Below are 19,307 nucleotides of genomic sequence, written 5' to 3' on the forward strand. Positions count from 1 at the left end.
TAAAGGGCCTCATTTCCAAAATCCTGAAGTATCCCTTTAAAAACACTTCTTTAAAACCTCTACAGGATCGGTGTGCTCCCCAAGGGATGGTTGAGCTAACATAGGATAATGTCATTAGCATGAGGTTGTAAGTCATTTTAAAAAATCCCAGGACATAGACATATTTGATATGGGCAGAAAGCTTAAATTCTTGTTAATCTAACTGCACTGTCCAATTTACAGTTTCTGTTACAGTGAAATAATACCATGCTATTGTTTGAGGAGAGCGCACAATTATGAACTTGAAAATGTATTAATAAACCAATTAGGCACATTTGGGCCGTCTTGATACAACATGTACAAACATCATTGGCTCAGTCATTCAATCAGTCTAAAACTTTCACATGCACTGCTGCCATCTAGTGGCCAAACACTAAATTGCGCCTGGGCTGGATAATACATTATGGCCTTTCTCTTGCATTTCAAAGATTATGGTACAAAAAAAACAAAATATGCATGTTTTTTTCATTGTATTATCTTTTACCAGATCTAATGTGTTATATTCTCCTACATTAATTTGCACCTACATTAATTTGCATCCTGACCGGTTGCATTATCGCCTGGAATGGCAACTGCTCTGCATCTGATCGGAAGGCACTGCAGAGGCCAAGCTTCCTGACATCCTGGACCTATATACTAGGCGGTGTCAGAGGAAGGCCCAAACATTTGTCAAAGACTCCAGTCACCCAATTCATAGACTGTTCTCTCTGCTACCGCACGGCAAGCGGTACCAGAGCGCCAAGTCTAGGTCCAAAAGGCTCCTTAACACCTTTTACCCCAAGTCATAAGAATGCTGAACAACTAAACGAATCAAACGGGCTTGTAAGTAATATTTCACCTGTTGTATTTGGCGCATGTGACAAATACAATTTGATTTGATTTGATTTCACTGTACTGTTTTACACCTGCTGTATGTCGTGCATGTGACAACAAAACGTTGAAACTAACAATGTTAGTCTGATAATGGAAGTTGTTGTGTTGTGCACTGTTCAATGGAAATGTACTACAGGGACATCAAAGGTCATAAGAACCTTTTCTAAAAGACCTGACGCCTTTGTTGATGATGGTAAGATGTCACATACAAAAGTTATTCAGGGATGGACTTAGGCTAAACACAGCTCTTTTTGCATTAGATTTCAAATCAAATGTATTTATATAGCCCTTCTTACATCAGCTGATATCTCAAAGTGCTGTACAGAAACCCAGCCTAAAACCCCAAACAGCAAGCAATGCAGGTGTAGAAGCACAGTGGCTAGGAAAATCTCCCTAGGAAGTCCAAAACCTAGGATGAAACCTAAAGAGGAACCAGGCTATGAGGGGTGGCCAGTCGTCTTCTGGTTGTGCCGGGTGGAGATTATAACAGAACATGGCCAAGATGTTCAAATGTTCATAAATGACCAGCATGGTCAAATAATAATAATCACAGTAGTTGTCGAGAGTGCAGCAAGTCAGCACATCAGGAGTAAATGTCAGTTGGCTTTTCATAACCGATCATTAAGAGTATTTCTACTTCTCCTGCTGTCTCTAGAGAGTTGAAAACAGCAGGTCTGGGACAGGTAGCACGTCTGGTGAGCAGGTCAGGGTTTCATAGCCGCAGGCAGAACAGTTGAAACTGGAGCAGCAGCACGGCCAGGTGGACTGGAGACAGCAAGGAGTCATCATGCCAGGTAGTCCTGGGGCATGGTCCTAGGGCTCAGGTCCTCCAAGAGAGAGAAAGAAAGAGAGAAAGAGAGAATTAGAGAGAGCACACTTAAATTCACACAGGACAAGACAGGAGAAGTACTCCAGATATAACAGACTGACCCTAGCCCCCCGACACATAAACTACTGCAGCATAAATACTGGAGGCTGAGACAGGAGGGGTCAGGAGACACTGTGGCCCCATCCGATGATACCCCCGGACAGGGCCAAACAGGCAGGATATAACCCCACCCACTTTGTCAAAGCACAGCCCCCACACCACTAGAGGGATATCTTCAACCACCAACTTACCATCCTGAGACAAGGCCGAGTATAGCCCACAAAGATCTCCGCCACGCACAACCCAAGGGGGGGGGCAACCTACTACAGCCTGCACACAAACAGGCACACTCACGCATTCAGAAGTATTTACCTTTCAGAGTACTCTATTTGTTATTTGTTCTCTGCTCAAAACAATGGAGTTGATCAGGCTGTTGATTGTGGCCTGTGGAACATTGTCCCACTCCCCTTCAATGGCTGTGCGAAGTTGCTGGATATTGGGAGAAACTGGAAAAACGCTGCCATACATGTTGATCCAGAGCATCCCAAACATGCTCAATGGGAGACATGTCTGGTGAGTATCCAGGCCATGGAAGAGCTGGGACATTTTTATATGGTCTGCATGTGGTCTGCGGTTGTGAAGCCAGTTGGACGTACTGCCAAATTCTCTTAAACAATGTTGGAGGTGGCTTATGGTAGAGAAATTAACATTACATTCTCTGGCAACAGTTCTGCTGGACATTCCTGCAGTCAGCATGCCTATTGCACGCTCCCTCAAAACTTGAGACAGCCGTACATTTTAGAATGGCATGTTATTGTCCCCAGCACAAGGTGCACCTGTGTAATGATCGTGCTGTTTAATCAGCTTCTTGATATGCCATACCTGTCAAGTGGATGGTTATCTTGGCAAATGAAAAATGCTCACTCACAGAGATGTTAACAAATTTGTGCACAACATTTGAGAGAAATAAGCTTTTTGTTTGTATGGAACATTTCTGGGATCTTTTATTTCAGCTCATGAAACATGGGACCAACACTTTACATGTTATATTTTTGTTCAGTTTATATTGGTACCCTTGACAGATGAAATGGCTCATAGGAGAAGGAGCCTACAGTATATCCTATTTCTGAAGAGTGAGGCAGCTGGATGTACAAGTACACCACCTGGACAGGATGCTAGTCTATCGCAGGGCCAAGATAACTGCCCATAAATGCTTATTGTAGCCATCAATGAGCTTGCTGCACTTTTCTACTGGAAGCTTGGCCCTCTGTTGAGCTGAAAACTGCTCCAATTCTGCAAAGTTTGAGGGGTGACTTCAACCAACTGCTGCTTTCAATGTGATTCAGACCTGCACTCAACGCTAGCCACTACAGAACAGACAGTATCGTAATTTCTTCTTTAACCATTCCTGGGTGTTTTTAATGGGTTTGGTATAATTGTCCTGCTGAAAGACGCATACTCTTCGACGGAGACCCAGTTGTTGGACACTAGGTCGAACATTGGAGTCCAAAACACCTTGATTTCATGATGCCTTGCACACGTTTAAGGCCCCCAGTACCAGAGGCAGCAACCCCACAGCATCATTGAACCTCCCACATGTTTGGTCCAAGGGTGTTCTTTTCTTTGAATGTTTCATTTGGAACCAAAAAAGGAAAATAGTTTGTGCAATGTTGAAAATACAATAAAATGGTATGGGAGACCAAAATATTATTTCAATGTCAACTGATTTTTGAAGAAATGGGGAATTATTGAATTTATATATTCGTCCACTATAGTTACAGTGTCATTGTGATAACCGTTTACATTGTTGTCTGATCCCATCTCTGATTCGATACTCCAAACCTTGATAGGAAAATTCCCAACAGACAGAAACAGTTTTGTAGGTCAATTCTAAGCCAACTCTTTTGTTACTCACAAATACACGGAGGACTGAGGAGTTGTACTGTGAATATACTTGTTACAAACCAGGCCTGAGCTCCTGAATGAACAAGCCTATTGACACAAATTGACAAAACAACATCTGACAGTTCCCTATAGTGCTCGTCACTGCTGTGACAGTAACGCAGACTAACCTCTCCATCCCTATAAAGTATGTTATTAAGCCACTCGCTATCAGTAACTCTCCTGCTTGATGGTTGTGACCAAAGACCAGTGGTGGAAAAAGTATTCAAATGTCATACTTGAGTAAAAGTAAATATATCTTAATAGAAAATGTCTCAAGTAAAAGTAAAAGATGCCTAGTAAAGTACTACTTAAGTCTACAATTATCTTGTTTTAAATGTATTTAAGTATGGTGGTGGAAAAAGTACTCAATTGTCATACTTGAGTAAAAGTAAAAAGTAAAAGTAAATGCTATACATCAAATTTCTTATATTAAGCACACAAGACGGCACAATTATTTACATTTTTCGGACACACTCAGGCATCAATTACAAACATGGTATTTGTGTTTAGTGAGTCCATCAGATTGGATTCAGTAGTGATGATGACAACGCATTATATTGATAGGTGCGTGAATTGGATCATAATTCTGTCTTGCCTGAGCAAGTCTTGCCATTCGAAATGTAACGAGTACTTTTTGGTGTCAGGGAAAATGTAAGGAGTAAAAAGTACATATTTTCTTTAGGAATATAGTGGAGTAGAAGTAAAAGTTGTCAAAATATAAATAGTAAGGTAAAGTACATACCCCCAAAAATGACTTAGTACTTTAAAGTATTTTTACTTAAGTACTTTACACCTCTACCAAGGACTGTGATTTACTAATGGCTGTTGAGGTGGTCCAAGGGCAGACAGTGGCTCATGACTCTGCTTTATATATGGGCCTTTGTAGCACCCTGTTCCAATTATGCTCTTACGGTAAATTGGGTTTATTGAGATCCTGAAAGGAAAAGTAGAGCGTGTCACATTACTGTATATATCACACTGTTTGCAATTCAACAGCATACGTTTGCAATATTTTCCACATATTCAGAAAGGAAATAATAGAGATTTTGAAGAAAGCATTATGCAGTACATTATGCTCAAGGATGTTCTTTCCTGATTGCCACTGTGTTAGTGATATCACGTTATTATATAGATACATTGTGTGAAATGATATACAGTCATGATTCTGTATATATTTTCCCAGAAGGTTCTGTTACAGTATAAAGGATATATAGAATACTGTATGCACATGTTAGGGTGTAATCAACTTTCTAACATTTCATATAATTCGTCCCAATGTAGATCAAGAGAAACACAAAACCTTTCTCGATTAGAGTATATGTAAGAAGGAATTAACAGAGCATTTACGTTTGACCTTTTTAGATTCCGGAACTGCAATTTAGTGAGCGCATGGTCCACTGATATCTATCTGGTACAGAAACTTAAATAACAGACATCCGAGCTGGACTGTTAGGTAAATTCATCTTGATATTAAATGTTGTTACAGGTCAGGGGTCAAAACAGTGAGGTCACCGTCATCCAGACAGGTAGGATTTGGGTAAATTCCACTGAAATTCCAGTTAATTTTCTTTACAAAAAGGAACATTGGAATTTCAGTTTTACTTCTTGAATTGACAGAATGAATATGGTATTGACCCCAATTATCCATGACCCCAGGGATATGAAGATGGGGTAATGCCCTTGCACCGTGGAAAAACAGCTTTGGTCAGCACCCAGAGGATGAGCAGCGGAGGGAGGGAGCGAGGGAGGGAGCGAGGGAGGAGGTTGCTTGCTGTGTCAGACAGTGTCAGATGCAAATTTGCTGGCTGAGGGCCATTAGCTGGCTGAGGTCAGGAGGTGCACCAGGGGAAGGTGGCACTGGTGAGAGAGACAGAGAGAGGGAGACAAAGAGAGAGAGAGAAATGCAGAGAGAGAGGGTGTGTAAAATGTCACTGATGAGCCCTGTCAATGCTCTGTGCTCCATTTTTAATGATGCCCTAGCCAGGCCTGTTGGGAAGATGTACTGGGCCAAGCCTGAGGCAGTCAAACGGTAGTCAATCACTCCAGACAGTAGAGATCAATAAGAAAAGGCACAATAATGATGAAGAGCTGAGAAACCTCACTCTTCACTCTCTTTTTCATTAAGACATGAAGTCGACCCATTTCTCATACACATTGGTGGTACAGACCATTTTACATACACATTGGTGGTACTTTAGCCGTAAAACGCTCACCAGGGGTGATCTTATGGTAAGACAGTGTATTGCATTTAGGCCTCAATTCAATCAGTTGCAGGTCAAGACAAAACGCATAGCAGACAGCACAAACCTTCATTTTGTTACCAAACTTTGCAGCTGCGCTGTTCTTCAAGTAAATGGATTTTTGCAAAAATGTTCAGTGGAAATTGTTAAAATTAGTCTTTGTGCATGGAATTGTATGGTTTGTTTAACTTTGCAATCATTGGTTTTATGTTTGGCATGTATTTTAAAGTGAAAAATTTGAGTCTCAGCATCACTCTGTTTCTGTGGAAATTGCCCTTTTGTCCCTGGGAAACTAGAGAAAAACATCTCCCGAGCCCAGCAGCAATCAGCCGCCTAACATTTCTTCCTTTCTAATCATTAGAAAAGACTGAAAAGGTCACAGTACAGGTTATTCCAGGGGGTGTAGGCTTTACGCTGCTGCTTGAGTTACAGTGCATCCGGAAAGTATTCAGACCCCTTGACTTTTTCCAAATTTTGTTACATTACAGCCTTGTTCGAAAATTGATGCAATTCAATGTGTTCCTCATCAATCTACACACAATACCCCATAATGACAAAGTGAAAACATTTTTTTTTTTTTATGTTTGCAAATGTATTACAAATAAAAAACAGAAATACCTTATAAGTATTCAGACCCTTTGCTATGAGACTCGAAATTGTGCTCCAATTTCCATTGATCATCCTTGAGATGTTTCTCCTGTCGTAAATTCAATTGATTGGACATGATTTGGAAAGGCACACCTGTCTATAGAAGGTCCCACAGTTGACAGTGCATGTCAGAGCAAAAACCAAGCCATTGAGGTTGAAGGAATTATCCGTAGAGCTCCGAGACAGGATTGTGTGGAGGCACAGATCTGGGGAAGGGTACCAAAACATTACGGCAGCTTTGAAGGTCCCCAAGAACACAGTGGCATCCATCATTCCTTGAAACTGAGCAATCAGGGGAGAAGGGCCTTGGTTAAGGAGATGACCAAGGACCTGATGGTCACTCTGACAGAGCTCCAGTTCCTCTGTGGCGATGGGAGAACCTTCCAACAGGACATCGATCCTAAGCACACAGACAAGACAACGCAGGAGTGGCTTCAGTCTCTGAAGGTCCTTGAGTCGCCCAGCCAGAGTCCAGTCTTGAACCTGATCGAACATCTCTGGAGAGATCTGACAATAGCTGGGTAGTGAAGCTCCACATCCAACCTGACAGAGCTTGAGAGGATCTGCAGAGAAGAATGGTAGAATCTCCCCAAATACAGGTGTGCCAAGCTTTTAGCGTCATACCCAAGAAGTCTCGAGGCTGTAATCACTGTCAAAGGTACTTCAACAAAGTACTAAGTAAAGGGTCTGAATACTTAAGTAAATACTTAATTTTTTAAAATAAATGTGCAAACATTACTATAAACCTGTTTTTGATTTCATTATGGGGTATTGTGTGTAGCTTGATAAAAAACAAAACAATTTAATTCATTTTAGAATAAGGCTGTAATGTAAACAAAATGTGGAAAAAGTCAAAGGGTCTGAATACTTTGCGAATGCACTGTATATATTGTTTCAGGACGACAGGGTGGCCATGGAAACGGACATCGGAACTAAGAAACCTGAGAATACTGTTGAGTTCCTAGATCCCTTCACCTTAAGATTGGATTAGTGTAGCACAGGTCAAGGTGAACGTCTCTGCCTGGTCTGGCCTCTCCTTTGTTTCAGCATGGACCTGCCTTCAGTTTTACTATGTATACTTCTGGAACTCCTTGCTGTGAGCTGTAAGCAAATGTTTCATTTCCTATTTTCCGGTTAATTTACTGTTGTAGTACGTGGCTGTGCTTGGATGACTAGTCCATTGAATGCTGATTTTATGATTGAATGTGAAAAGACGAAGGTAAAAAATGTAGAAAGGATTATAGTAGAATTTGCTCATTGTGGTCATAATATTGTAAACTTTTAACAGTTTTTCTATGTTCTGTATTTCTTGTTTCTGATGTCATAGTCCCAAGGGGTATAATCTTTTTGCCAATTATTTGTCACTGTCATTTTTTATCTAGAGATGATTATTGCTACAGTTGATTTCTTTGTAATTAGGAATCGTAATTTAGAAATGAAATCACGTTGACAGTTATGGCTGAGGTCCAAAGTGGGAAGAGTCATTTATCGGAAATGTCAGGCTCACTCTCATCTGAAAAGGCAAGTTATGATGTCTGACTTATTTGTCTGACCAAACAATTATTGACGAGGTACTTTTCCACCCAAACACTCATGAGGTGATTTTCTTATTTTTAGCTTCTTTAACAGATGCTCAATAATGCATTTGTACTCTAGCAACTGTTTTCACACATCAATTACAGGAAAGAGACATAGTATGTATCCAAGTTCAAAAGTGCATTTCAGTTATACCTTTGGATTGAAAAACTATGGAAGCAACGCATGTTTATTAAGCCACTTAATAATCAATGTAGTTTCAGATTAGTGTCTTCAAACACATGCTCTCTGTGCCTTATAGTTCTTGTTCATTATGTGTTAGTTCCCTAGGTCTTAGTTCCATAGACTTACGTATGTCATGAACGTGCTAGTTCTCATACTGTGGTAGACAGGACATAGTCATTGTCCATTTCAAGCACATACTGTACCAGAATAAGGGTGCAGCCTATGCAGCTTGGCATTTACTGAGATGACTCCTGTACTGGAGGCAGCTCTGCGGAGTGTTCACTAGCTGGCAGAGCCACAAAGTCATCAAATCTGATTTTTAACTCTAACCTTAACACTGACCTTAACCACACTGCTATCCCTAATGCCTAACCCTAACCTTAAATGATGGCCAAAAGCACATTTTTGTTTCCATGGATTTTGACAACATAGCCAATTCTGACTTTGCAGCTCGCCCATTGCATTTATATTTGACGTTTTAATAATTTATTAGACGCTCTTCTCCAGAGTATTCATCTTAAGATAGCTAGATGGGACAACCACATACCATCTAGCGGAAACCGCTCAGTTCTGCCTCCAGGGCAAGACTCGTGACAATGAACATTAACGTGCAGTTCGTGCTGGGTCATATTGTATAGGGTTACCTTTCCTGCTGCTTCTTACACAGAACTGTCTAATTATAGAGTGGGACAGGATCAATATCCAGAAACGTAATGGAGCATTGGCTTTCATTCCATAGAGAGATCTCAGTTCCTGTCTGGTCTCTACCCACTGGGCACAGACGTCATTTCAACTTCTAGTTTTGATTTACATTTGGTTGAGTCGTCAACTAATGTGAATTCAACGTGAAATCAACAACAAATGTCACCATGTCCTTGGATTTAGGTTGAAACTCACTTATGTTGATGATTTTTGCAAATCCAATCCGTTTTTTGACGTTGATTCAACGTCATCACGTTGATTTCTTTAGTTGAAATGACGTGGAAACAATGTTGTTTCAACCAGTTTTTGCCCAGTGGGTGGTGCTCAAACCTGGGTATTCTGTGTGTTAACTTTATTAAATACAAACTGTACCTAGTGTAACGTCGTTCTTCGTTTGTCGAAAGAAAGTCGGACCGAAATGCAGCGTGGTGGTTACTCATGTTCTTTAATGTAGAAAATAGCGATACATGAAATAACTTACAAATGCAAAACAACAAAAACGGAACGTGAAACCTATTACAGCCTATCTGGCGAACACTACACAGAGACAGGAACAATCACCCACGAAATACACAGTGAAACCCAGGCTACCTAAATACGGTTCCCCATCAGAGAAAACAAGAATCACCTGACTCTGATTGAGAACCGCCTCAGGCAGCCAAGCCTATACTAGACACACCCCTAATCAACCACAATCCCAATGCCTACAAAAACACCAATAAGACAATACAATAACCCCATGTCACACCCTGGCCTGAACAAATAATTAAAGAAAACACAAAATACTAAGACCAAGGCGTGACACCTAGACTGTGTGTCCGAGACAATTTCCCCTTCTAGGACAATACAAAAAGACAAAATGTGGCAGGTATGATGCAGATAAACTTTAGTTAATGTAGTATATAGACCTTAGTTCACCCTGGTAAAATAAAGTTGATTGTATCCTATTATATTCTATCTTATCCTCTCCTATACATGATGAGTAAACAGACAACAGTAAAATGAGGGATATTACTCAGAAACTTCTTCGCAAGATGCTTTATATGTATAGATATCCACAGAAACAGCACAAGCAAAACAAAGCATGTCATGGAAAATAAGATCCAATCCAGGTCAAATTCAATATTGTCCCCCAAAACATGTTACCAACATGAGAGGCTACACTCTATAATGGCCACAGTGAAAAGTGATTGATATTGACTCTGTGCACGCCTGAGATTGGATTTTATTGATCTGTACAGCATCTGTGCCATAAAACCTTATGATGTTGTCTTTATGAGGTGTGTGCTGCCACAGTAACTGTTACAACCGTATGTGATTGTGTTGTGTACTATATCCTTATGTTTTTTTTATTTTTATATCACAGGCCAGGAGCTGATACAAGGGCGTATAGTGGGAGGATATGCACCTGCACCCCATTCCATCAAATACATTGTATCAATACAGTCAACTAGAGGACAACACTTTTGTGGAGGATCCTTGATAAATACATACTGGGTGCTCACAGCAGCACATTGTACTATAGGGTAAGTTCATTTTCATGTCCTTGTTTTCATGTACAGTATGTATGTCGCAGGCGCAAACCTGATCTAACTGGGCAAAATTAACTAGGTCAGATATGATGTAGATATAGTATACAGCATTACTCACTCTGTAACTTAGTATTGATGGGAAATTATGTAGCTACGGTGGCCTCAAAAGTGCAGTATACAGGAACTGGGAAACAATATAATAGACTCATTGACACAGGGCAGCTCGACTTGACATCCATAAGAGTGTGTTTGTATGTGCGCATGTGGTGTGTGAGTGTGGTGTGTGTGCATGCGTGCGTGTGCGGGCATGAGTGTGTCTGTGGGTGTGTGGGTGTGTGTAAGTCAAGTACATTAGCAGGTCCATGGAGAGGTATCAGATTGTCCCAGTTGAAATGTATCATGGCTGAGAGCAAGTGCCTGAAAGCGATAGGGGCACCAATTCACAATAAGAGGTTTTGTGCCGTGATTCTGTGGCACAGCAATCTGACTCAAGCATCCCAGGGCCCAGAGGCTAATCGACATACTTACATACTGTCACCAAAACACAGAAGCTTTTGTTCGGGAAAGTGAATTTACACATGAACCCAAAAGGCAAGATTTATGTCTGTACATTTTTATGCATATTACATTTTTTAAAGAATGGAATCTAGGACAGATATTGTGATGCAAGCTATTATGGCTGAGAGACCTTTGTGACACTTTTTTGGGGTAATATGTGACTGTGGGTGTTGTTATGCATGCATTAATTAAGCCTTTATAACAGATATATAACACATTTTAATATTTGTCATAAGCTGTCATAAGTACTTTTAAATAGTTATGAGTCACAGTATGAGATGTTATGAAACCGGTTATAATAGTTGTTAAAGATGACGGTTCGTCCTGTTGTCATATGCTCTCTCAACTGCTAATAAAAACTGCTATTACATAGTCTGTATGACTCTTATGTAGCATGACAACTCATGCTGCATAAGAGTCAAGATACCAGATTTTGTAACAGGGTGTTATGTAATTTACCAACCGGTATTACATTGAACGTAATGATGGGCGTCATAACCATGTCATATGGTGTGCACGGACAAGTACATTTACATTCATTTTGAGATGTTATAAAACAGTGATAAGTGGGCTTATACACACAGGATGAGTTGAGAATATCACAAACATTGACCATTCAAAGGATCTCCAAGAGAAACGTGCAAATGGGACTTAGTTTGCCAAAAAACAGAAAAATGTTGAAACGAAATGGATAACAAAACCAACTTTGCATGGGACACAACAGGATTTGTGACAGCTGTGAAAAATGAATATGTGCAAACTGCAGTAACAATGTCGGCTATATTATGAAAAAATGGTTTGCTAATCAGGTAATTGACTAGTTGGTTTATGTTGCAATAGAGAGAGATAATAATGGTGTCTTTTTGTAGGCACTAACGGAGGCTAACTCCGCTATGGCTCGTTGGGAAAACATTATGGGGAAATGATTAATTTTTTTGTAGGGTTTTGGATACATGCTGAAAATAAGGTCTGTGGTAAACTAACTGTCAGAGAAATGGAACTACAACTAGCTAAAGCTAAATCAAATTATTTTCGACGTATATCTTAAAACCCCATTATTTTCTCGAATAATTTCCACCACGGGAATGGCTAATGAACCAGAGGTAGAAAATGCTAACTCATTTAGTTTCTTTAGGACTACTAGCTGGTGAGCTTTATTGCAGCATTTCGCTGACCCACTGACAGCTAACGTTAGCTACCTAGCAATCTGCTAGCGCTAGCTAGCTAACTTTACTAGTGGAAGTAAAAAACTCTGTAGCACATTGCACATTAACATTCTCTTTTACTTTAAACACAATTACCTTTTCATGCTAATACACGTTATTTAACTCAAGCAAACTAACATTATTGTTATCCATGTTATTTGCTGTAGCTAGTACCAATATCTCTTCTCCCATCTTATTTCCCACCTTTTATTCTGATTTCAGCAATATGATTCCCTGGCACGAGAGCTCTCAATAACATTTCATTGGATCTCCAAACTGTCCATGAAATTTCAGCTATGTTATGTGATTTACTGACACAAAGCAGATCCAATGAAAAGTCATTAAGAGCCCTTCTGTCAGATAATCATATCGCTGAAATCGGAAGGGTCAAAAGAAGGGTTGCAGGGGCCTCCCGGGGTGGCGCAGTGGCCAAGGGTGCTGTGCTGCAGCGCCAGCTGTGCCACCAGAGACCCTGGGTTCGCGCCCAGGCTCTGTCGTAACCGGCCGCGACCGGGAGGTCCGTGGGGCGACGCACAATTGTCCTAGCGTCGTCGGGGCTAGGGAGGGCTTGGCCGGTAGGGATATCCTTGTCTCATCGCGCACCAGTGACTCCTGTGGCGGGCCGGGCGCAGTGCACGCTAACCAAGGTTGCCAGGTGCGCAGTGTTTCCTCCGACACATTGGTGCGGCTGGCTTCCGGGTTGGATGCGCGCTGTGTTAAGAAGCAGTGCGGCTTGGTTGGGTTGTGTATCGGAGGACGCATGACTTTCAACCGTCGTCTCTCCCGAGCCCGTACGGGAGTTCTAGCGATGAGACAAGATAGTAGCTACTAAAAACAATTGGATACCACGAAATTGGGGAGAAAAAGGGGTACAATAAAAAAAAAAAAAAAGGGTTGCTCCTTATTTTAATTGAATGAGTTAGCCACAATGCTAGAGTGGCTAATGCCTAAGAATGCTAGATGTTGTGTATCACGTTCAGCTAATCACACTGCAGCAGTCTGTTGTTTACCCCTGGCTGAATGCGGAGCGCAACATCAGGAAGTAGCATTAGCTACTCCAGCATGGTGATGGAAAGTGGTTTTTCAAAAAGAAAGTATGCATATTTTCATTATTTTCTTCCCGCCTTCTCACCATTAAATTGAGTTAAGGAGGAAATTGATGCCTTTACAGCCTGAATGGACATGAAAAGTCATTTTTAACACCCATTATAACCGGTTTTATAACATCTCATACTGTGACTCATAAAATTGCACCCAGAAGAAGTCTTCACATAGGATTTATGGTGTCACGTGATTGATGGCTTTGTCCATTCATATATATAGTCATTGGCAAAGTGTTACCCTAGTTTGTTTTTAACTATGTTGGTTGAGCTACAGTTATGCTCTGGTGAATGAAAAATAATTAGACTGCTGAACAGTCATTCCCTCCAGTTTGTCAACACATACAATAAGGCCTACTGTGTGTATCCATGGTTGGCTCTGCATTAACTTGGAAGTAATACAAATATGTTTCTTTCCTTTACAGGGTGGAACAAATTATGATAGTAGCAGGAGACTATTCAGTAAGCATGTATGAAGGGACCGAACAGTTCTTCATACCCCAGCTCTTAATACCCCACCCCCAGTACAACAAGATTACGAACAACGCAGATATTATGCTTATCAAGGTAAAAGAGAGGAAGAAATACTGGTAATATCTGTAGTATCTAGGTAGGCTATGTAGTATACTATATCAATTGTACCACCCTTTGGCTTGATGACAGCTTTGCACACGCTTGGCATTCTCTCAACCAGCTTCACCTGGAATGCTTTTCCAACAGTCTTGAAGGAGTTCCCACATATGCTGAGCACGTGTTTGCTGCTTTTCCTTCACTCTGCGGTCCAACTCATCCCAAACCATCTCAATTGGGTTGAGGTCGGGTGATTGTGGAGGCCAGGTCATCTGATGCAGCACTCCATCACTCTCCTTCTTGGTAAAATAGCCCTTACACAGCCTGGAGATGTGTTAGGTCAGTGTCCTGTTTAAAAACAAATGATATTCCCACTAAGCACAAACCAGATGGGATGGCATATTGCAGAACCCCCACACCATCACACCTCCTCCTCCATGCTTCACGGTGGAAAACACACATGCCGAGATCATCTGTTCACCTACTCCGCGTCTCACAAACACACAATGGTTGGAACCAAAAATCTCAAATGTGGACTCATTATACCAAAGGACAGATTTCCACCGGTCTAATGTTCATTGCTCATGTTTCTTGGCCCAAGCAAGTCTCTTCTTATTATTGGTGTCCTTTAGTAGTGGATTCTTTGCAGCAATTTGACCATGAATACCTGATTCACGCAGTCTCCTCTGAACAGTTTATGTTGAGATGTGTCTGTTACTTGAACTGTGAAGTATTTATTTGGGCTGGTAACTCTAATGAACTTATCCTCCAGCAGAGGTAACTCTGGGTCTTCCTTTCCTGTGGTGGTCCTTCTGAGAGCCAGTTTCATCATAGCGCTTGATGGTTTTTGCAACTGCACTTGAAGAAACATTCAATTTTCTTGAAATGTTCTGGATTGACTGACCTTCATGTCTTTTAATTAAGGTAATGTTGGACTGTCACTTTGCTTATTTGAGCTGTTCTTGGCATAATATGGATTTGGTCTTTTACCAAATAGGGCTATCTTCTGTTTTCCACCCTTACCTTGTCACAATACAACTGATTGGCTCATTAAGAGGAAATAAATTCCACAAATGAACTTTTAACAAGGCACACCTTGTTAATAATTTAAATGTATTCCAGGTTACTACCTCATGAAACTGGTTGAGAGAATGCCAAGAGTGTGCAAAGCTGCCATCAAGGCAAAGGGTGGCTATTTTGAAGAATCTAAAATATATTTTGATTTGTTTAACACTTTTTTGGTTACTACATGTTTCCATATGTGTTATTTCATAGTTTTGATGTCTGCACTATTATTCTACAACGTAGAAAAAAAGTAAAAATAAAGAAAAACCCTTGAATGAGTAGGTGTGTCCAAACTTTTGACTGGTACTGTACTTTTTCACTCAAGGCTTAGTGAAATGTCATCATTAGGTGTTTTTTTACTCTTTGAAGGCCTTGGTAAAGGACAGAAAGTTTTTTCTTCAAACCTAACCTGACCCACATTTCCTGTGTCTGTCTCCATCTCTTTTCAGCTGAAAGCTCCAGTGTACCTGAATAGCTATGTGTCCATCGCTCCGCTGCCCCGCCAGAGTGCCTCGGTGGCAGAGGGGCGGTTGTGCAGGGTGTCAGGCTGGGGGTTCACCAGCTCTAGTGGGGGACAGATACCCTCCTCCCTGCGCACAGTCAAACTTCCCATCGTCTCCACAGCCAAATGCAACAGCAGTGAGTCTTTCAATGGGAACATCACATCCAACATGATCTGTGCAGGCTACAGCGCTGGCAGACAGGACGCGTGTAAGGTAGGACCCACGCTATAGTTACTAGGATAGGGTTTTACGATTTCTAATGCTATGGGTCAGATTATACCTAATACTAGACTAAAAAGCATGTTTAATACATATTTTCCATTGAGCATGGCTATTAGTCGAGAGAGTAGGTTTAAGCTTGGTCCGTCAAACATGCCTTGAATCTTTAGGATATTTAGAAAAATCGAATTTGGCATCCAAATATTGATTGCCATTGCACACTGTATAGAAGAGTTTGTGTCTCTAAACTCCAGGCTTTTGTCTGTCTGTTGTTTCAGGGAGATTCTGGGGGCCCACTGGTGTGTGAAGGTCGGATCTATGGTGTGGTTTCCTGGGGGATGGGCTGTGCCGATGCCAAGTACCCAGGAGTCTACACTGCTGTGTCAAAGTATCGCAGGTGGATAGACCGGATCATGTTCAGCTACTACGGACGCTGCAGCAAGTATTAGAATCAAGTGTTTCTGTCTGAAACACTACCCTTATCTTGAACTTGAAACATTTCAGAGAGCTTGATGTGAAACACGTCCAATATTGGGGATAAAAAGTCTCCCAGTGTCATGTAGCTTTTCATTACTTTTACTTTTTTATAAAACATAGATAGAAACATGGACCATTCCCAACATGTTCTTGCAGTACAGTATGTTGCTACTTGTAGTCCCCTAGCAATGCTATTCCACAAAGCAACATGACGAACAACTGATAAAATATAAATCATGTCAACAATAAAACATTTATTTAACAAGAGATGTAATGCCAAGTTAACATGGTTTAGTTTATATGAACACCAGTGTTATCAACCAGACACTAATGCATAGAGCATAAACATGAATGAAGCAACTTCAAGTCTGAGAGGTGAGTGCATGTATATTTAGACAACATAGAATAGTTCAATAATTGTGAAATTGTAAGTGTGTTATAAAAAACCGAAGTGAACTGTATGTTTTCCTTGTTTTATATAATGCATCACTACCAATTCAAGGTGGACTGGTTTTATTTTCACAATTTGTATTACAAGTGTGTCATCCAGATTTAATTCAGGGATCAGATTCTGGACAGGCATATTTACAAAAAAAAATTGTAGAGTTGTTATCAACTTCCAAAGTTCCCGAACAAATATCCCAGCTGTACCCATAATTGTATTTATTTATTTAACCCTTATTTTACCAGGTAAGTTGACTGAGAACACATTCTCATTTAGCAACAAACTGGGGGAAAGTTACAGGGGAGAGGAATGAGCCAATTAGATGCTGGGGATGATTAGGTGGCCATGATGATACGAGGGCCAGATTGGAAATGTAGCCAGGATACCAGGGTTAACACCCCTACTCTTGTCTGCTCATTGGTGACGTTCATCATCAAATCTGCTTGTATGCTGATGATGTTTTGATATTCATCTCTAGCCCTGAGACTTCTTGTTAATACTGTTGAATTACTCCGTGAATTCTCAGGCTACAAAATTCATTTAACTAAATCAGAGACTATGCCACTTGGTTGTCTTCCCTCTGTACCTATTACTTCTCCCCCCTTTCCTTTTAAATGTCCCCCCTCAGGTTTTACATATCTGGGTATATTTGTAACTCCTAAATTCCAGCAAATGTTAAAAGCCAATTTTGTTCCCCTATTCGATACAATAAGACAGGATCTGGAGCGTTGGAACTCTCTTCCAATTTCATGGTTGGATAGAAAATCCCGCTTGAAAATTAACATTTGACCTGGACTACTTTACCCAATCCAAACGATCCTAGTCTTACTTTCCAATAAGGTAATAAACTATTTAAGTGGCTGGTTAAGTTCCTTCATATGGAGTAAACACAAGCCAAGACTTGACAGTATTGCAGCTGCCAGGTTCTACGGGTGGCTTGGATCTTCCCAATATTAGGTTTGATCAGTGGTGTGCCCACTTCTGTTATATTTCTGACTGGATCACAAATGATGACTCCTCTATTTGGTTAGATATTGAGACTTCTTTTTCAAAATACCCCCTGCAGGATATTTTATTTTTCAGAAGGTTAAAGCCTGTAAAAGACCACTGCAATAATCCCATTACACTTAACACACTCAAAGCATGAAGGTCAGTTCAATGTTTTTTGGGAAGGTCCAAACTAACCTCTGCTCTTACCCCAATTCTTAACAACCCAGATTTTCTACCAGGATTGCTGGATGCTGGCTTTAACATTTCGCTTAATAAGGGCATAGGCAGACTAAATGTTTTATTCCCTGATAAAAATTAATTTAATTTGAGCAGATGGTTGAGAAATATTGACTTCCAAAGCAGGACTTTTTCCACTTTCTACAAGCAGGACATTATCATTTGAAGAGCACCACCTTAATTGGCAACCCTTGTCATTGAAATGATGCTTTTTTTCTGACAAAGGGAAATGTCTGTAAGTTTATTTTATGATGCTTTGAGGTCCTTTTCTACTGTTGACACACAGAGGGTCAAGCAAGTGTGGGAGAAAGAATTGTCTGTTACTATTGACGAGGAGATGTGGGAGGACATTAGGAGATACATGTATGCAAAAACAATACCTATCTGTAGTCGTACTAGAGCAATCCATTTAAGAATAATACACAGATTGCATATATCCCCAAATAGCAAAACATCTTTTTACAGTAGATTCTATTAAGGATTGGCATAAGATATTTGAATGGGTGCCATTGGATTATCTGACATGTACATTCAATTTTAAAACAGATCAGTTCTACAAAGTGTGGGAACATTATTTAAATGACCTAGAACCTAATTTATCAGCTATTATGCTTGCATAATAGCTTACCTGTCGCTGGACTACACTGTACGTTCCATGTGTTGGACCTGATTCCTTTATTTAAACTGAGCTTTTGTGTTTACTTTCTGTCTGTATGTAAATTTAATATATATATATTATTTTCTTTGTTATTCTTGTTTTATCTTTGTTACTGTATCTCTTAATATGGGAGAAAATTGTGATATTCCAATACAAATACTGTTACAAAAAAAGAAACCACCCCTACTCTTATGATAATTGCCATGGGATCTTTAAGGACCACAGAGAGTCAGGACACCCGTTTAACATCCCATCTGAAAGACAGCACCTTACACAGGGCAATGTCCCAAATCACTAATATTTTTAGGCCACAGGAAAGAATGCCTCCTACTGGCCCACCTCTTCCATCTGGTCTCCCACCCAGGGACCGACCAGGCCCAACCCTGCTTAGCTTCAGAGGCAAACCAGCAGTGGGACGCAGGGTGGTATATTCAGTAATACACTGGGAGTGAGTTAATTAATCAACATTTGATTTGATTTGATTTGAATTGAATTACAGAAATAAAATCCAGTGGAACATAGCTACCCAGCTCGTTAGGGATGTGCATCAGTCTTCATTACTTGTTTTCTGAGATACAACAGCGTCCTTATGTCGCTAACCACGTGATTCAAAATTAAGTCTGCAGTTGCTCAACAGCACGACTGCACTAATTTCTGTCTCAAACACTTGTAC

The 19,307-nt window shown here is 40.5% G+C and overlaps 1 protein-coding gene across 1 annotated transcript; it reads left to right on the forward strand.

Annotated features, from left to right (window-relative positions):
* The first annotated feature begins 7,609 nt into the window (after nt 1–7,609).
* Nucleotides 7,610–18,904, forward strand: zmp:0000001088 (trypsin). The gene is made up of 5 exons (XM_029621147.2): nt 7,610–7,715; nt 10,442–10,601; nt 13,896–14,037; nt 15,555–15,821; nt 16,106–18,904. The coding sequence occupies exons 1-5, from the start codon at nt 7,661–7,663 to the stop codon at nt 16,274–16,276; spliced, it is 795 nt and encodes a 264-aa protein (XP_029477007.1). The 5' UTR covers nt 7,610–7,660; the 3' UTR covers nt 16,277–18,904.
* The last annotated feature ends 403 nt before the right edge of the window (nt 18,905–19,307 follow it).

The sequence above is a fragment of the Oncorhynchus nerka genome, linkage group LG20 (genome assembly GCF_034236695.1).
Source record: "Oncorhynchus nerka isolate Pitt River linkage group LG20, Oner_Uvic_2.0, whole genome shotgun sequence".
Taxonomy (NCBI): Eukaryota; Metazoa; Chordata; class Actinopteri; order Salmoniformes; family Salmonidae; genus Oncorhynchus; species Oncorhynchus nerka.

Bases quoted from the DNA above. Each gene is read 5' to 3' on its own strand.
- zmp:0000001088 (XM_029621147.2), top strand. From the start codon at position 7,661: ATGGACCTGCCTTCAGTTTTACTATGTATACTTCTGGAACTCCTTGCT. The intron at 7,716-10,441 runs GTAAGCAAATGT...TTTATATCACAG, and splicing joins GGAACTCCTTGCTGTGAGCT to GCCAGGAGCTGATACAAGGG. The intron at 10,602-13,895 runs GTAAGTTCATTT...TTTCCTTTACAG, and splicing joins GCAGCACATTGTACTATAGG to GGTGGAACAAATTATGATAG.